This window comes from Manihot esculenta, chromosome 3, assembly GCF_001659605.2.
Source record: "Manihot esculenta cultivar AM560-2 chromosome 3, M.esculenta_v8, whole genome shotgun sequence".
In the NCBI taxonomy this organism is placed as follows: domain Eukaryota; kingdom Viridiplantae; phylum Streptophyta; class Magnoliopsida; order Malpighiales; family Euphorbiaceae; genus Manihot; species Manihot esculenta.
The window spans coordinates 25,791,241-25,807,392 of record NC_035163.2 but is presented as its reverse complement, the minus strand read 5'-3'; the positions used below and the strand labels follow the sequence as shown (position 1 = coordinate 25,807,392).

The following is a 16,152-nucleotide window of genomic DNA, read 5'->3' as shown; positions in this document are numbered from 1 at the left end:
CCTGTAATTGGCTGCGTTCTTGAAGATTCAAATACTCGACAAACATGAAGTGGTATCACATTTAACAGCTAATCGATTCAACTCTTTTAAGTACAAAAAACGCAATTTTGTTATGAAGGGAGACCAAAAAAAGAAGAAAAATATGCACCTATTACCTTCCCAAACTTAATTTCTCTAACTTGTGGAACTGATTTTCTATGGGTGCGCCAGTAGATGTGATAGGAAGAAGACATTTTTTCATCGAATACATGTCATAGCCATTCATATTTATGAGCTGAGTTGAGCTTAAACTGCAATAAGCTGCTTTATATTAATGGGAAATGTGTACTTTGGTGGGCCGTCGAAGATGGTATTCACAACAACTCGATCTGTTGCCTCTGTTGGATGAACAATATCCCAAAATACATGATTGCTTCTATTGGAGCAATATGTTGAAATTGGAATACAGGGGATTTCGGCATTCAGCTTCCCTAGCCCACAGCAAGCTGCTTTAACCTCAGCAAATCCTGAAAAACAAACCAAAATATTAACATATGTAAAACCTATACGCCAACTTATAACGCAGTCACGCCAATTTCTGAGACGTACCATAAGCAGCTGGTTTCTGGATGATGTTTTGCAAGACGCTGTAAGTATCAAAGTAGGAGTAATTTATGCTTTTAAGTTCTAATTTTAGTTGCAGCAACATCGACTTTATGCCTTCATTATACTTAACAGACAAACCATTTGCTTCTTCATTGCATTCTTCTGCTTTATTCTTAATCCTTTGCGATGGAGCACATCCCACAGGCGCCAGCCCAGGTAACAGAAATTTACGTGCACCATAAGTGTACAATCTCTGCCAAAAGATAGCAAAAATAAGGATCTATTGTAATTAAAATTAGAAAAAAAAAATCATATTTTACCATGCATGATCCCTACTACCAGTGAATGGAAACTCAATTGGTGACTGCTATTTAATCACCTTTATTTGCGATTTCAGTGTGAGAATCATCATATCCACGTATTGCTGTGGGGTGTTCTTCTTGTGGAGATCAGATGAACCAGAGTATCTTAAGAGGTCATTGCTACCAGTAATGATAGTAAAGAGAGATTTACACAGGTGCTTTTGTGCCCCAGAGGATCCCAGCTTTTCCAGCAAATCTTCGTGAACAGTTGCATAGTAGTCCACTTGTTTTGTCAAAGGGATTACTACACCCTATCACAGAGATTTTGAAAACCAGTAATAGAAAGTTGGCAAAACTTGAAGATCAGAAAAAGTTTTTATTGCATTAGTTCTGGTTTCGTTTCACTTACTAGGGATTGGCCTGTAGCATTGAGGATTCCTGAAGCTCCAGATGCAAAGTTTACACCAGCCAGGAACGATCTTTTTTTCTTGTTAAATAACAAGGACATATATGGTGGAGAAGTAGGCAGGCCCACTTTCTCAGCTGCTCAATTGATAGCAAGTATGGTGAGAATTAATTATATATATTATGTTATGTAGTTTATATGGAGGGAGGAAATTAAAAAATATACAAAAAAGAAAAATACATAATTTAAGGCATCAAATGATCAGCTTAGATTTTTTCTTCATTACTCTTTTATTCTCATAATTTTTGTTTACTTTAATTATTTTTTAAAATAATTTTTTTATTAACTTTTCAATTATATCTATTTTAAAAATATTAATTAAATATTATTAATATTTTAAATACCCATTTAAAAGTTGTTTTGAAAGTAAAATAAAATTAAATAAAATTAAATAAAATTATAATAATCAATTTATATATTAAATATAATAGAAAATAATTTTAAAACAACTAAAAAATAAAAAAAATTATGAAACGGTGGATCATAATGTTTTATGAGTGCGACAACATCGTTTATACAAGTGCAATAAAAGAAGGGCAGAGGTAACCAGTAATAACAGTAATATGTGAAGTTATAATTTAATGCTGTCTGGAGATCAGTTGGGAGTTAGGTTTCAAGTAATCAATACTCTAGCTACCAGTCAAGTTGATCTGATCTCCTGCTAATGGAACCCTGCTAACACTTGTTGTTTTAAAAAGATTTTTGATGTGAAGAAAAAAATATAAAAAATAATACAAGCTTGGATCAACTGTATATTTTATCCAGAATCCTTGGAGATGGAGATGATCTTTCCATGCTGAAGAGGATTCGATCTTTTTAAACTTACCGAGAAAATCTGCAGCATTTTTGCCATTGCTAAACCTCCCAGTTGGTTTTCTGGTGGGGAAGTCGATCCCATTAAAAGGAAAATCTGCTCTGGCGATGGAAAGTGGAAGGTAATTGTTGTTGCCAACATCTACACTAGAGTCGCCGAAAACGAACATCGCCGGCACCATTTGAGCCTTAGAATATTTGAAGCTCATCACCATTATGAAGAAGAAGAAGCTCATCGTCACTACCTGAGAAACCATTTTCTCTATGAGTCTCTTTTTGCTATGTATGTATAAGAAAGTGGGGAAGCAGTTAAGGGTATCAAGAGTTCATTCGGTGGTTTTTATAGCTGGAGATGGGAAGTGTGTGAATGGTTTTTGACGGTGTGGAAATTAAGGAGACATCTGCTTGGCAATTGGCATGGGGCTTTGTGTGGATTGTTTTTAGTTTCCAAAGATACACATGTACTAATTCTTCATGTAATAAAGAAAGGTGGTGGATCTATGTTGACGTATTTCAGTAGGTGGGTTTGATTTCATTTTGCCATTTAATGCCTTAGGTCCTTTCGCGGCTTAGCTAATGGCACGACGACTCTTTTCCAAAGTTGTCGCAACAAAATGGGCGGTAAATAAAATAGATGCACTGTCTCGCCTGATTTGGTTTAATATAATAATAATAATAATTATTATTATTTTATTTGAGCTTATTAATATCTTTATATATATTTATTAATAAATTTTATTTTTTTAAATTAAAATTAAATAATAAAAAATAAGTTATCTTTTTCAAAAAAATATTTTAAATATTTTTTAATACAAATTATTTCCACACAAACTGCGAATCTTATTTGCAAGTGTATTTCCATTGACTAGTATTTCTTTTTAGTTTTCTAGCTAATTTAAGTGTATACAGTGAAGAGTTTTATCAATGTATCTATTTAGAAACTAGATTGATTTTTTTAATAAATTATATAATTTCTTTTTATTTTTTATCTAATTTAAATGTATCTAATGAAGAGTTTCTAAATTTTAGCTTGGAAAAGAAAATAGAATTGGTCTGCATTTTTTCAACTTTTATTGAAAAATAATGTGAAAAATAATATAATTTTATTAGAATTGTTTTTTTTTTACAATTTATTTAAAATGAGACTCTAATGATAAAATTAGATTCACAAATTTAATTTAATGATAAGTATATATAACTAAATTTAAAAGGTTTCAAATTTCACTTTTCAATTTCAATTTCATTTAAAAAAAAAAAAAATTTAACAGGAGTTAGTTTGGAGATGAAATGATAAAGAGTGGTTGTCCCATTTAATTTGTGTAGATGGCTGAAAGGACAGAGTCGGAGGTAGGCCCTGCTCAAGGGATCGGATGATTATTTATAAAAAATATTTTATAATCATAATTAACCTAAAATTTTATTTCTTTAAAATTTTTTTTATCAAATTTCTTTTAATCATGTTATGACTATAATTAATTAATATGTTATTTACTGAAATTATTTAAAAAAAGAAATTAAACTTAATTAAAATTTTAATTCTATTCAAATATAATCAAACAATTTTCCTTATTATATTACAATTATGAGAATTTTTTTATACATAAATTTTCTAATTTTTTTTTAGAAGGCATTTGATTATCAAAATTTATTTTTACTTGGAATCACTGTCTTGAAAAAACAACTTTCCAGTAAAGTGATCTTTATAAGGATTATAATTTTATTTAGTATATATAATTTGATAATCGAATAATACATAATTTAATTAATAAAAAAATAAATTGAAATTATTTTTTTTTAAAATAACAGTATCAAAATTTAATTGGAGCCAAAATTTCTTGAGTCTACCTGGACTGTAGATAAATATTTTCTTATTTCTCTAATTATAATAGTAGTCAAATGAAAAGATTGGACATTTTCCATGGAACATCAAAATATTTAAAATAAAATACAAAAACACGTAAATATTGAATTATTCATCTTGTCTTTAATTCACTGATCTAAATTAATGGAATTAAGGTTTTAAATTTAAATAGTTATTTAAAAAAATTGAGGAATCAAGCGATAATTTTAATTTAAGTGATTTTTTAAAATTAATTTTTAGGGTTTAAAATCCAACCACCGATGGTGGCTCAACTCCACGTGCAATAATTAAGCATATCTCTCAATCTCATGGTCTCACTGTCTGTGTCTGTCTCATCTTCTTCTCGCTCTTACCTCTATGTTCTGATCGTGTGTGATCCTCATCATTCTCGTCTCCATCCTCGTGTTCATGTCCATTTTGACCCCTTGAATTGCCTTGTATTCTCTCATCCTCATCCTTATCCCTCTTGTTCTCTTAACGGACTTCTTCTGTCATTTCTTCACCCCTTTGTTTCAGTACTCGAATTGGTGAGAGCTTACACGTTTGCATGTGAACGAGGAAACCTTGATTGCTGAGCATGAGATGCTTGTGATAACGACTCAATGGGAATTGCTTTGAACTAGAGTTGGGACATCCATTTCTCAATATGGGTATTCTAATTTTCCTTCAAAAAAGGGCACCGAGAAAGTTGTTAAAAATTCAAAATCTCTTAATCTTTTTACTCCTGCATGTGAAGTTGGTGTTACAAAATCACGCAAGGTTAAAAAAGTATCTAGGATTAATAAAGAATAAGCTTAAAAAAGGCAATGTCTTGCGGGGATAGCTCAGTTGGGAGAGCGTCAGACTGAAGATCTGAAGGTCGCGTGTTCGATCCACGCTCACCGCATTTTTCTTTTATTAACTTAAAGAGCAATAACGCATAATTAACCCCTTCGGAAGGAAATTGAACAATTCAAAGGTTTTTCTTTTTTTTTTTTGGTTGTTGTTTTCTGCATTACTTTGACCCAAATGGTAACAACAACACTGCCTGAGGAGCTTCCTCGTATACATGTATATATGCTAACTATTCATCAATCATTTCTGTTACTTTTGTTGCAGCAACTCAAGTTTCTAAAGCTTAAATGGTTACCAACTTCCTCACATTCATGGGAATTGTATACTGAGATGACCCATCAAAAAGAGTATCTACAAGAATACGAGCAGTGGCTTCTGTTGGATGAAACAAATCCCAGAACACATGATCTTTTCTGTTAGAGCAATACGTAGCAATTGGTAAACACGGCACATTAGCTTTCAGGGTTCCAAGCCCACAACAGGCAGCTTTTACTTCTGTAAACCCTGAAACGACAACAAAAAATAGCACCCCATTAGTTTCAAGCCATAGCTGGAGCCAACTGAATAACAATTAAGTGTAATTAAGAAATTAATACTGTTAAACGAAAGTGTACAATTGTACCATAAGTAGATGGCTTTTGAATGATATTTTCGAAAATGGAATACGAGTCAAAGTAGGAGTAAGAAACGCCCTGGAGTTCTGAATTCAATGCTTGCAACATTGATCTCAGCTTTTGATTATACATGACAGCCATAGAATTAATTTCTTCATTGCAAGTTTGGTTCTGGGTCTTGACTCTACGTGATGGAGTACATCCAATTGAGCCAATCCCAGAAACAAAAAACTTGCGGCCACCATGCCCATAAATTCTCTGTCGAAAAAATCAACGTTTGATTGTTATTAAAAGAAGTATGTACTGAATTTAAATTGCTAATGAATAAGGAAAGATAGATTGATTACCTTTATTAGTTGTTTTAATGTGAGAATCATCAAGTCTACGTATTCTTGAGGAGTGCTCTTGTTGGGATCTGATGAATTTGAGTAACCAAAGATGTCATTGCTTCCTATCACTAAAGCAAAAAGGGATTTTGTTAACAAATTTTGTGCAGCAGAGGATCCCAGCTTCTTCACCAACTCTTCATACACCATTTCATAGTCACCTACTTGCTGTGTCAAAGGCATTGATTGTTTCTACAAAATAAAAAAAAGAAATTTAATCATCAAGCGGGGATAGCTCAGTTGGGAGAGCGTCAGACTGAAGATCTGAAGGTCACGTGTTCGATCCACGTTCACCGCATTTGAAATTTTTCCTTTTTGAACTGATAGTTTTGGCAGATTTGCGCACTCTGGGAAAACAAATTTTAAGGTGAAGATGTTGATTTCGGCTTCACTTACCAGAGTTTCATCTGTGCCATTGAAGATCCCGGCACCGCCAGAGGCAAAGCTGACGCCGGTCATGAAGGCGGAGACATTCTTGGATGAAAGGGATAGATATGGTGGTGAAGTGGGCAACCCCAGCTTCTCGGCTGCCCATTAAACCCAATATTGGAATATCAATTATCAAAGAAAATTCAGTAAATCACACCCACACTCACTACTACTAAACAGTCATATGCTGCAAAAGAAAATCATAATTCAAAAAAATTAATAAATAAAAAAAATAAATTCAAAGAAAAATCAATAAGATTAGCATCAAAGTTTTAATATTACTAACCATGGTTTGTCCCTTTCAACGTTAAAAACAAAAATGAAAATGAAAATGAAATAAATCCAATTAATTGGATTTTCACTTATTTATTATTGTCAAGAAGTTGAAATATCAGAATAAATTTATATGGTGGGGCATCACTATAACTTGTAGGTTATGAAGAAAGAGACTTGAAATTTCCAGCTTAATTTCATGTCACCCAACCTTATTTATTTATATATTATAAATTCAATTGATGGTTAAAAGTCTCTGTAAACAGAGCTATTATAATGAAATTGGTATTAAAGAATCTGATAGAAGATTTATGGAAAATAATCAATCGCTGGAAAAATGCTCATTGGATTTACGTGGGTTCTAATTACACATGCAACTCAAATACACATGCAAGGTTGAGTGATTCACTGATTAGCCACATACACTAATACAATTAATAATTAATCCATTACTAAAATAATTAAATATATAAATAAATTAATACTGCAAGATTTACTAGTTGAAATTTTTAGCCTTAAAATTATTTTTTTAAAAAGATAATAAATTATATATTAGCAGTAAAAGTTGAAGAAATAACAGATAAGTAATGAGAAAAATGATAAGAAGAATGGTCTAGAAAAGGTGGAATGATTTGGAACATTATGAGACTTTTTAGAGGTGCTTAGTAGCTAATACTGACCAAGAAAATCTGCAGCGTTCTTCCCATTGCTAAACCTTCCGGTGGCTTTCTTGGTCGGAAAATCGACACCGTTGTGAGGAAAATTTGCTTTGGCAATAGACACTGGAAGGTGATTGTTGTTGCCAACGTCCACAAGAGAGTCGCCGAAAACGAACACCGCCGGCACCATTTGAGCCGTGGAGAGCTTGAAGCTCAGGGTCAAAAGAACAATAGAAATGATGAAGAAATTCAGAAAAAATGTTCTGGTAGCCATTAATGGAAGTGTAAAAGAAAACAGAAGCTCCCCCAATAAGTGAAAGGTGTGTTGTTGGTCTATGGTTTGAGGGAGAAATGAAGCCTTTGTTGATACTTATATAGAGGAATATGAGTTGATGGAAATCAACCTTCATTTCTTTTTTTTTTTTATGCGTGTGAAAGGAAGAACAATTTTTTAAGCAAAAATAATAAAAATAGAAAAAAAAAAGGGGATAAGAACACTTTCTCAATTCTTTGTAAACTTAGGGTGTTGGATTGGAATTCATTTTTGTTTTTTTCACATTTGGATTATGGCTTTTGCATTTTGCACTGGTCTCTGACTCTTTTGTTCCCATGATTCTATTGCCAAACTATTTTCATATATATATATATATATATTAGTATAGATTAAGAAATTTATTACTAAATTATAAATTATACATATATTCATTTAAAATTAGTAATAGATTATTAATAAATTATCTTTTTAATAAATTTTTTATTTTTATAATTTTTATTAAAATTAATAATGAATTTCAATTTATTATTAATTTGTTACAAAATTAGCAATAAATTATTAATTTATTATTATTAAACATGTTAGTAATAGATTTTTCATTAGTAAACGTAAAAATCTGTTATGGCTCACCCCAAAGCTACATATATGGCTTACCCAAAAACTTGGAGCTTTGAGGTCAGCCATATATGGCAGCATCTAATTCTCAATCTACTTCCATATGACATGGACATAAGAAAGGCATTTTGAATTTGGTAGAGTCATGGACCCTTGGACTAGGATCTCACTTTTCTTAGTATTCTCCCTTTTCAAGTGGATAAATTTTATAATTGAATCATATATGAACAATGTTGTAATATCTATTCACCATAAGTAATAGTTAAATTATAATAGTTAATGACCGTTAGGCTTCTCTCATTCTGGATGAGACTGGATCCTAGACAAAAATACAGACTCAAAACTCATATAGCCATTCTCAAGCAGACTGGCCAAACATGATACATCCTAATCCGACTATACAAAGCAGGCTGGATTAGCCCTACACAGGTCCACTATAAAATAACCTAATTCGATGACGTGATAAGAGATAGAAAAGCAAGTCCAGTCACCTCGCAGTCTTACCAGCATGCGCGCTGAGGAAATTAAATGACTGTCTAATAGAGAGAGGTGTATTGACATGTCCGTACGTATAGACCTGTGTGACAGAAACATGTGATACTATAACAAGAAGGTGGTTATACGTCACTAGCAGATAAAAGAAAATAGAGATGATCGTCCTGACTAAACTTGCTAAACTCTATTTTTTGAATTTTAAAATATTAATATTATATAATTATTATAATTATTATTATTATTATACTTTTTTTCAATTTTGTTGGCAACATTGGATATGCTGAGAGGAAAAAAGTATTCTGATAGGATGAAAATAATTCATTTGATTTAATTCGTTTCTTGGGATTATGGAATGTTAATTTGGGAGCACATTATTGAAAATTAAATTGGGATTTTTTGTGCAAATCAACTGGTAATTTTGACATCAAATCTGTATTTTTATAGGGAGTATATGTAGGTTTATTGTTTTAATCGCTCAACTATCAGGAAAAAATTATTGAAATATACAATAATTACCAATATAATGCAATTTCCTGCAGGGTTGGCACGTACCGAATAATTGGAAAATTGGCAATTTCCAGAAGTTGCTATTGTATTTGACTCAGCACTCCAAATTCGCAAATGGGTCACTTCCATTATCTGATTTTTTTTTTTCTCACTAAGTCACCACATTTTGATTCTTCTGCATGATTTTAGTGGAGCAATCAACAAAACTGTGTTGTACAGACTTGGGCATTACTCATTAGCGCAATTGTAAGTAAAAAAATAAAAAAGTTGCCGAATCTGACGTCGCCGCAGTCGTGCTCATGATTCCATGTTGGCTTTGCATCCCTGCTTGACTATGCAGAAATGGCCAACCAGCCCCGTAGCAAGAAAATGACACGGTTTGTGTCCTGGACGGAAAATGAATGCCAATAGTTAGTCAGAGTCCTCCACTTCGTGTGAAAAAGATCAGCTTTTTTTTCCATTTCAGACCACGAACTTCAACAATAGGGACACGAAAATTTTCAAATATTGAATGATTGTGACTGCAGAGCGAGCAATCAAATCCGGCGAGGGTATTATATACCGACCTTGCAAGTTGAATCCATCCAATTTTTCATTTGGCAGTAAAAGTTGACATATGCACGAGTTTCTTTCATGGAGTTGAAACCTGGGTTAAGCTCTCTTCTAGAAGCAATATAGGTTTTAGCTCATTAGTTCTAAGAAAAAGTTGAGCACTTCAAAGTGTTGTATAACATTTTAATGTTAATTGTCTAATAATTTATTAAATTTATGAGTTAATGACTAAAAAATAGTCTACTTTTAATTTTATAATTTTTTTATAAATTAAATTCTAATTTTTAAAGTTACTTTTATTACATTTTACCGTTATTATTACTTATACCATTAAAAATTAACGAAATTATTACTATTTCATATACCATTATAAATTAATAGAAATTAACACTTCACGCGTGATATCAATACCATATTAGTAAATTTAAAAATAAAATTAATAATAGATAATACTTAATTTATATATTATTAATTTTTTTGAAATTCATTCTAAATATTATTAGTATAATCAGAAGAAAAAAAATATTAAATTAACATTATACTTAGAGTTAAAAAAAATAATTTAAAAAAATTATTCTTCAAAAATTATTTTATTATTTTTAATATTCTTAAACTCAATCATATTAAATATTATTTTAAATTATTTTTTAATATTTTATAGCTAAGATTATTTTCTATAGTTTTAAAAGTAATACTAAATAGTAAGTATATTAGATAAATTCAAGGAAAAAAAATTGGTTAATAAGTATTTCAGTTAAAATAAAATAAGAAAAATTATTAATAAAAATAAAAAAAAATAATAAATAATAACATAAATAGTAATTTTTAAATATATTTAAGGGAAAATTATTTTTTAGTCCCTGAAGTTTAACATAAGTAACACTTTTGTCCCTCTATTCTGGCGACCCAACACTTAAGTCGCTCACTTTCTCTTCCGTCCAAATTCGCAGTCCTTCCGTCTAAAATAACCATTTGGGATACGTCAATTGACAAAATTGACATTCACTTTAGTTCCGCTATTTTAAAATCACGAAATATAAATCCAATACCTCTTCACTGTAGATTTTCTTCTTCTTCTTCTTCTTCTTTTTCTTACTATTTCTCCAAATCACTTATTTCTCAGTTCCCATGTCAGCCTCCTCACCATAACTCCCACCTTTTCTCCAACAAATTTCTCTCTATTTCTGCAAGAATTCACTCTCTCATCTCTCTATTGACCCTCCAAGAAAAAAATTTTTGTAACTCTCAAATAATGCTTCAGGGAGAAGAAAGATGGAAAAGAGAAAAAAAAAAGAAAATCAATAATGTCAAAAGAAAATACAGAAAATATGAGGGAGAACGAAGATGAAAAAGAGAGAGAAAAAAAAAAAGGAAAATCAACAATGTCAAAAAGAAATAGAGAAAATATGAGGGAGAAAAAAAATAAAAAAGAGAAAAAAAAATCAACCATATCAAAAGGAAATAGAAAAAATATGAGAGAGAAGAAATATGAAAAAGAGAGAGAGAAAAAAAAAGAGAATTAATAATGGGTAAAATGAAATGAAGAAAATATGAAAAAGAAGAAAGATAGGGATTTTACATCGAGGGGAGGGTATTTTTGGAAAAATTTATTACCTCTCACCTTTGACTCTTTGACCAAACGACTATTTTGGACAGAAGGCCTATAAATTTGGACGGAAGAGAAAGTGAGGGACAGAAGTGTTGGGTCGCCAAAATAGAGGAATATAAGTGTTAATTACGTTAAATTTCAGAGATTAAAAAGTAATTTTTCTTATATTTAATAATGAAAAAAATAAATTGATAATTTTGTAAGTTTCTAACTATATAAGTAATGATATAGTGCATTTGGTCATATATTAAAAAATATAATTTAATTGACAAAAAATAAAAATATAAGGTGAAATTATAATTAAAAAATATAAATTTTTTAGTGATTAATTCTAAATTTTACTGGCATAATAATAATAATATGGCATTAACATGCTAATTGTATTAATTTTTTAACGACACACACATAACGATTTGATACATTTAAAGTAATTTTAAAATATCATAATTTAATTAGCAAAAAAATACAGGATATAATAAAACTATATAAATTTTATTTGTAGTTAATTCTAAATTTATTTGTAAACTTATGTTTTAAGATCCATTATTAAATTTTTAGAAAAAATTACTATTTAATTTTTATAATATAAAAAAAATTATTAATTAATTTTTCAATTTTAAAAAACACATCTAAATATTTTTAAAAATTTTAAAAGTTTACTAATTGATCTATATGTAACTAATGAATTGAGTTTTTGTATACTATAAAAATTAAATAATGAAACACTTAGCAATTAAAACTAATGAAATGATTAAGTAATAAATTTTTTGAAATTTCAGCAACTTCTTAATATATTTTTTTAAATTAAAAAATAAACTAATGAATTCCTACCTATTGCAATACTACAATGATTAAATATTAAAGTTTTAATTCTTTCATAAAATATATATTGATGACTGCTGGGTTTCTTCACCCCGGTTTAATGTTAGACCCATTAGGACAACTCATAATCTGAAGGCTTCTAGACCCCCTCCAAGATCGGGCTCCAGTCCATTTCTTCAAACAGGCCGGCCTAGCTCTTCCGGTCCTATGGACAGATTCCCTCTGGGCCTAGTTTTAACCTCATCCTCCGGCCCAGCTCAGAACCCGAAAAGAGTTCAACCCCTTCGCCTTGTGGGACCATCCGTATGCGCGTTCGGAAAGAATCAGGGGCCGTTATGCATGGGACAGAGATCTGATTCCCTCGTACGTCCATATCAACGTAGCAGGGACAGGTGGTCCAATGATACACGTTCTGTTAACACGTCACTAGCAGACAAAATGAAACATATAAAAGGAGAAATACTCTCCTCTAGGTCTAAGCTTTTCCAGTTTTACAGAACCCATTGTAAAACCCTATTTTCTGGATCTCAGATCATCAATTGGCGCCGTCTGTGGGAACGAAGGAGATCTTTACATCGCCGGAGTTCCACTCTCACAAATACCCACTGAGATCCACAATGGCTAACCACAACGAAAACAACGTCACTCCAAACGACTTGAACTCTGCCCAAGAGGGGCAGCAGTTCTCCTTTTCTAGTCCTACAACACCAAATAACCAAACACCAATCCCTTTCAACCCCTCGCCAAGCCTAGCGGGGAATGCTTCCGCCGCCACCTTGTCCAACCAAGACCTCCAAACCATGGCCCTCCAACTACAGAGCACCGCCCACTGGTTGGGGCAGATAATGCAGCAATGGGGCCTTAGCACTCCCGCAAACGTGTCACCAGTGGTAGAAGAACCCCAGACCAACGAACCTCAGCTTACCTTCAACCACCCCAGAATTGTCAGCCAAGAAACCGGAGACGGGAGGAGGAGAGCCAGAGAAGAGGAAGAGCCGGAAGCTCGAGTTCATGGAAGGAGGGTGAAGGAGCTGATAGAGAATGATGAAGTCGATAGCTACTCTGATGGAACCACCGGAAGAGTGGGGAGTGAGACAGGGAAGAGGAGGCCCACCAGGAGAGGAAGCCCAGGCGGGAAGGGGAGAGTGTAGACCAGAAGTTACAAAAGATGAGAGAGCAACTCTTGGCCGAGCTAGGAACGAAGGATCAGAACCAGGCCCTCCTGCCCACCTCTTCGCCCTTCTCGAAGTGGGTGCAGCAAGAGACTGTCCCCAAGAAGTTTATGATGCCGCCTATGGCCGCATACGACGGGGCTGGGAACCCTAGGGAGCATGTCTTGAACTACAAGACTTTCATGGAGCTGCAAACTTTGTCAGACGCCCTGATGTGCAAGGTATGTCCTACGACGCTCTCGGGGCCATCACGGGCGTTGTTCAACAGCCTTGAGGCAGGAAGTATTAGTAGCTTTGGAGATCTGGCCACCCGCTTCATCAGCCGGTTTATCGCCGGGGTGCCCGCAGATAGGAAGACGAGTTACCTGGAGACGATCAGACAGAGGAGAGACGAATCGCTCAGGGAGTATGTCGCTCGTTTCAACACGGAAGCCTTGCAAATTTCCGAGCTCGATGAAGGAAGGGCTGTAGAAGCCATGCAGAAGGGGACGACCTCAGCCGAGTTCTTTGGTTCACTGAGCAGGAAGCCTCCGACCTCACTGGCCGAGCTAATGAAGCGGGCTGAAAAATACATAAGGTAGGATGATGCCTTAGTGACAAGCAGGTTCGCCAAAGGCAGGAAGTATTAGTAGCTTTGGAGATCTGGCCACCCGCTTCATCAGCCGGTTTATCGCCGGGGTGCCCGCAGATAGGAAGACGAGTTACCTGGAGACGGTCAGACAGAGGAGAGACGAATTGCTCAGGGAGTATGTCGCTCGTTTCAACACAGAAGCCTTGCAAATTTCCGAGCTCGATGAAGGAAGGGCTGTAGAAGCCATGCAGAAGGGGACGACCTCAGCCGAGTTCTTTGGTTCACTGAGCAGGAAGCCTCCGACCTCACTGGCCGAGCTAATGAAGCGGGCTGAAAAATACATAAGGCAGGATGATGCCTTAGTGACAAGCAGGTTCACCAAAGGAGCGACAGATAAGGGGAAAGCACTGGAGGAGGAAAGGCCAAAGAGGCACGAGAAAAAGCATGGCAAGAGGCCTGAACCATATAGACAACCCTGGGAGCGTAGGGACCAAAGACCTCTCCCTCCTCGGGCCTCAGAGCAAAGGTCACTCCCCCCGTGGGTTCCAGAGAAACCGACCCCTCTCAATGCCTCTAAAGCCGAAGTACTCATGGCCATCCAAGACAAGGAGTTCCTCCAGTGGCCCAAGCCTATGAAAATGGAATCGAACCAGCGAGATCCTGACAAATATTGTCAGTACCACCGCACAAACGGCCATGACACCAATAACTGCTTCCAGTTGATTGCTAAGATCGAAAGGCTAATAAAGAGGGGACACCTCAAGAACTTCATAAAGAAACCGGAAGAACAAAGGTCTCAGCCAAACCCAACAGGACAGTCACTCAGAAGAGCGGGAGCAGGGCAGGTGAATGACGGATCCAATGGGACCATCAACATGGTCGTTGGAGGAACAAAAGGTTGAACAAGCTAGAGAGGTATTTTTCTTAGAATATTTGTGAAAAGAAATTCTTGTACTATGAAAGCACGAAATAACACCATCTTATAAATGCAATGATTAACTCTATTATTATGAGTATTAACTCTCTCAGGAAAAGAAAAAAACAGATGCCAAAAAGACCTCCTGGAAGGTAGAAGGCCGGCGGGATCACAAAGATCTCCCCGGAACAAAAACGGCCAGGATCTCGTAAGATCTCCTGGAGCAAATACGGCCGACGAGGATCTCAAAAAGACCTCCCGGAGCAAAAACGGCCAGGATCTCGTAAGATCTCCTGGAGCAAAAACGGCCGGCGAGGATCTCAAAAAGACCTCCCGGAGCAAAAACGGCCAGGATCCCGTAAGATCTCCTGGAGCAAAAACGGCCGACGAGGATCTCAAAAAGACCTCCCGAAGCAAAAAACGGCCAGGATTCCGTAAAGATCTCCTGGAGCAAAAACGGCCGGCGAGGATCCCGTAAGATCTCCTGGAGCAAAAAACGGCCAGGATCCCGTAAGATCTCCTGGAGCAAGAACGGCCAGGATCCCGTAAGATCTCCTAGAGCAAAAACGGCCGGCGAGGATCTCAAAAAGACCTCCCGGAGCAAAAAACGGCCAGGATTCCGTAAAGATCTCCTGGAGTAAAAACGGCCGGCAAGAATCTCAAAGATCTCTCGGGGCAACAAAAACCGGGATCCCTAGAGATCTTCTGATATCACATGCTCACAGAGGTACACAGCAACCACACGCAAAAACAAGAGTTCCAGCCTCACATAAAAGATTGGGGCACGGGATCATAAATAAAAAGCTAAAACTCCGACCTCCCAAAGGAGCTCGAGTCATAAGGTAAAGAGACTTTGATCTCGACTGCCAGAAGTATCAAAGTGTCATGCTAACCTCACAAAGAATGCTGAAACAAACATAAAAGACTTCAAAACCGACCTCACGAAAGAGCTCGGATCAACAAAGCTAATAAGGCCAAACTCGCAAAGTAACCAGCACATAACAAGATTAAACCAAGGCACCTCAATGCCTATATCATATAGCAGTACGACCTATTATGTAACGACCCGAAAATCGGACCGCTACCGGCGCTAGGATTCAGGTCGGCTAAAGGCAGCCGGGACCCGTAGCAAGCCTGACATGCAACCTGTAAACCTGTTTAATCCCATACATGATCAACAACATACATAAAAATTAAAACTTTTCTTTCATTCAAACACCAAACTCAACCTGTGCATGCACTAAACATAGTCATGATCATAACCATGACCCCTCTGTGGGATCTCAACAATGCCCCAATGGGCGATACAATATATGTTGAGTTGGTTTACATAAACATCATAAAAGATCTAGGATCATGCATTAAAAGGGATACCTTACACATAGGTCAAGCACAAC

The 16,152-nt window shown here is 35.0% G+C and overlaps 2 protein-coding genes and 2 non-coding genes across 4 annotated transcripts; 2 read left to right on the top strand and 2 right to left on the bottom strand.

The window, feature by feature from the left end:
- Positions 1-32: 32 nt before the first annotated feature.
- On the bottom strand, positions 33-2,608 carry LOC110611754 (GDSL esterase/lipase At5g55050). The gene is made up of 5 exons (XM_021752202.2): positions 2,180-2,608; positions 1,297-1,430; positions 965-1,198; positions 589-838; positions 33-506 (listed from the first exon to the last, which is right to left on the bottom strand). The coding sequence occupies exons 1-5, from the start codon at positions 2,421-2,423 to the stop codon at positions 286-288; spliced, it is 1,083 nt and encodes a 360-aa protein (XP_021607894.1). The 5' UTR covers positions 2,424-2,608; the 3' UTR covers positions 33-285.
- A 2,232-nt stretch (positions 2,609-4,840) lies between these two features.
- On the top strand, positions 4,841-4,913 carry TRNAF-GAA. The gene has a single exon. It is a non-coding gene; the product is annotated as a tRNA-Phe (tRNA).
- Positions 4,914-4,970: 57 nt separating this feature from the next.
- On the bottom strand, positions 4,971-7,565 carry LOC110610879 (GDSL esterase/lipase At5g55050). The gene is made up of 5 exons (XM_021750953.2): positions 7,244-7,565; positions 6,258-6,388; positions 5,823-6,053; positions 5,484-5,733; positions 4,971-5,365 (listed from the first exon to the last, which is right to left on the bottom strand). Exons 1-5 carry the CDS (start codon positions 7,494-7,496, stop codon positions 5,145-5,147), a joined length of 1,086 nt encoding a protein of 361 aa, XP_021606645.1. The 5' UTR covers positions 7,497-7,565; the 3' UTR covers positions 4,971-5,144.
- Positions 6,087-6,159, top strand: TRNAF-GAA. Its single transcript has one exon. It is a non-coding gene; the product is annotated as a tRNA-Phe (tRNA).
- Positions 7,566-16,152: the final 8,587 nt, after the last annotated feature.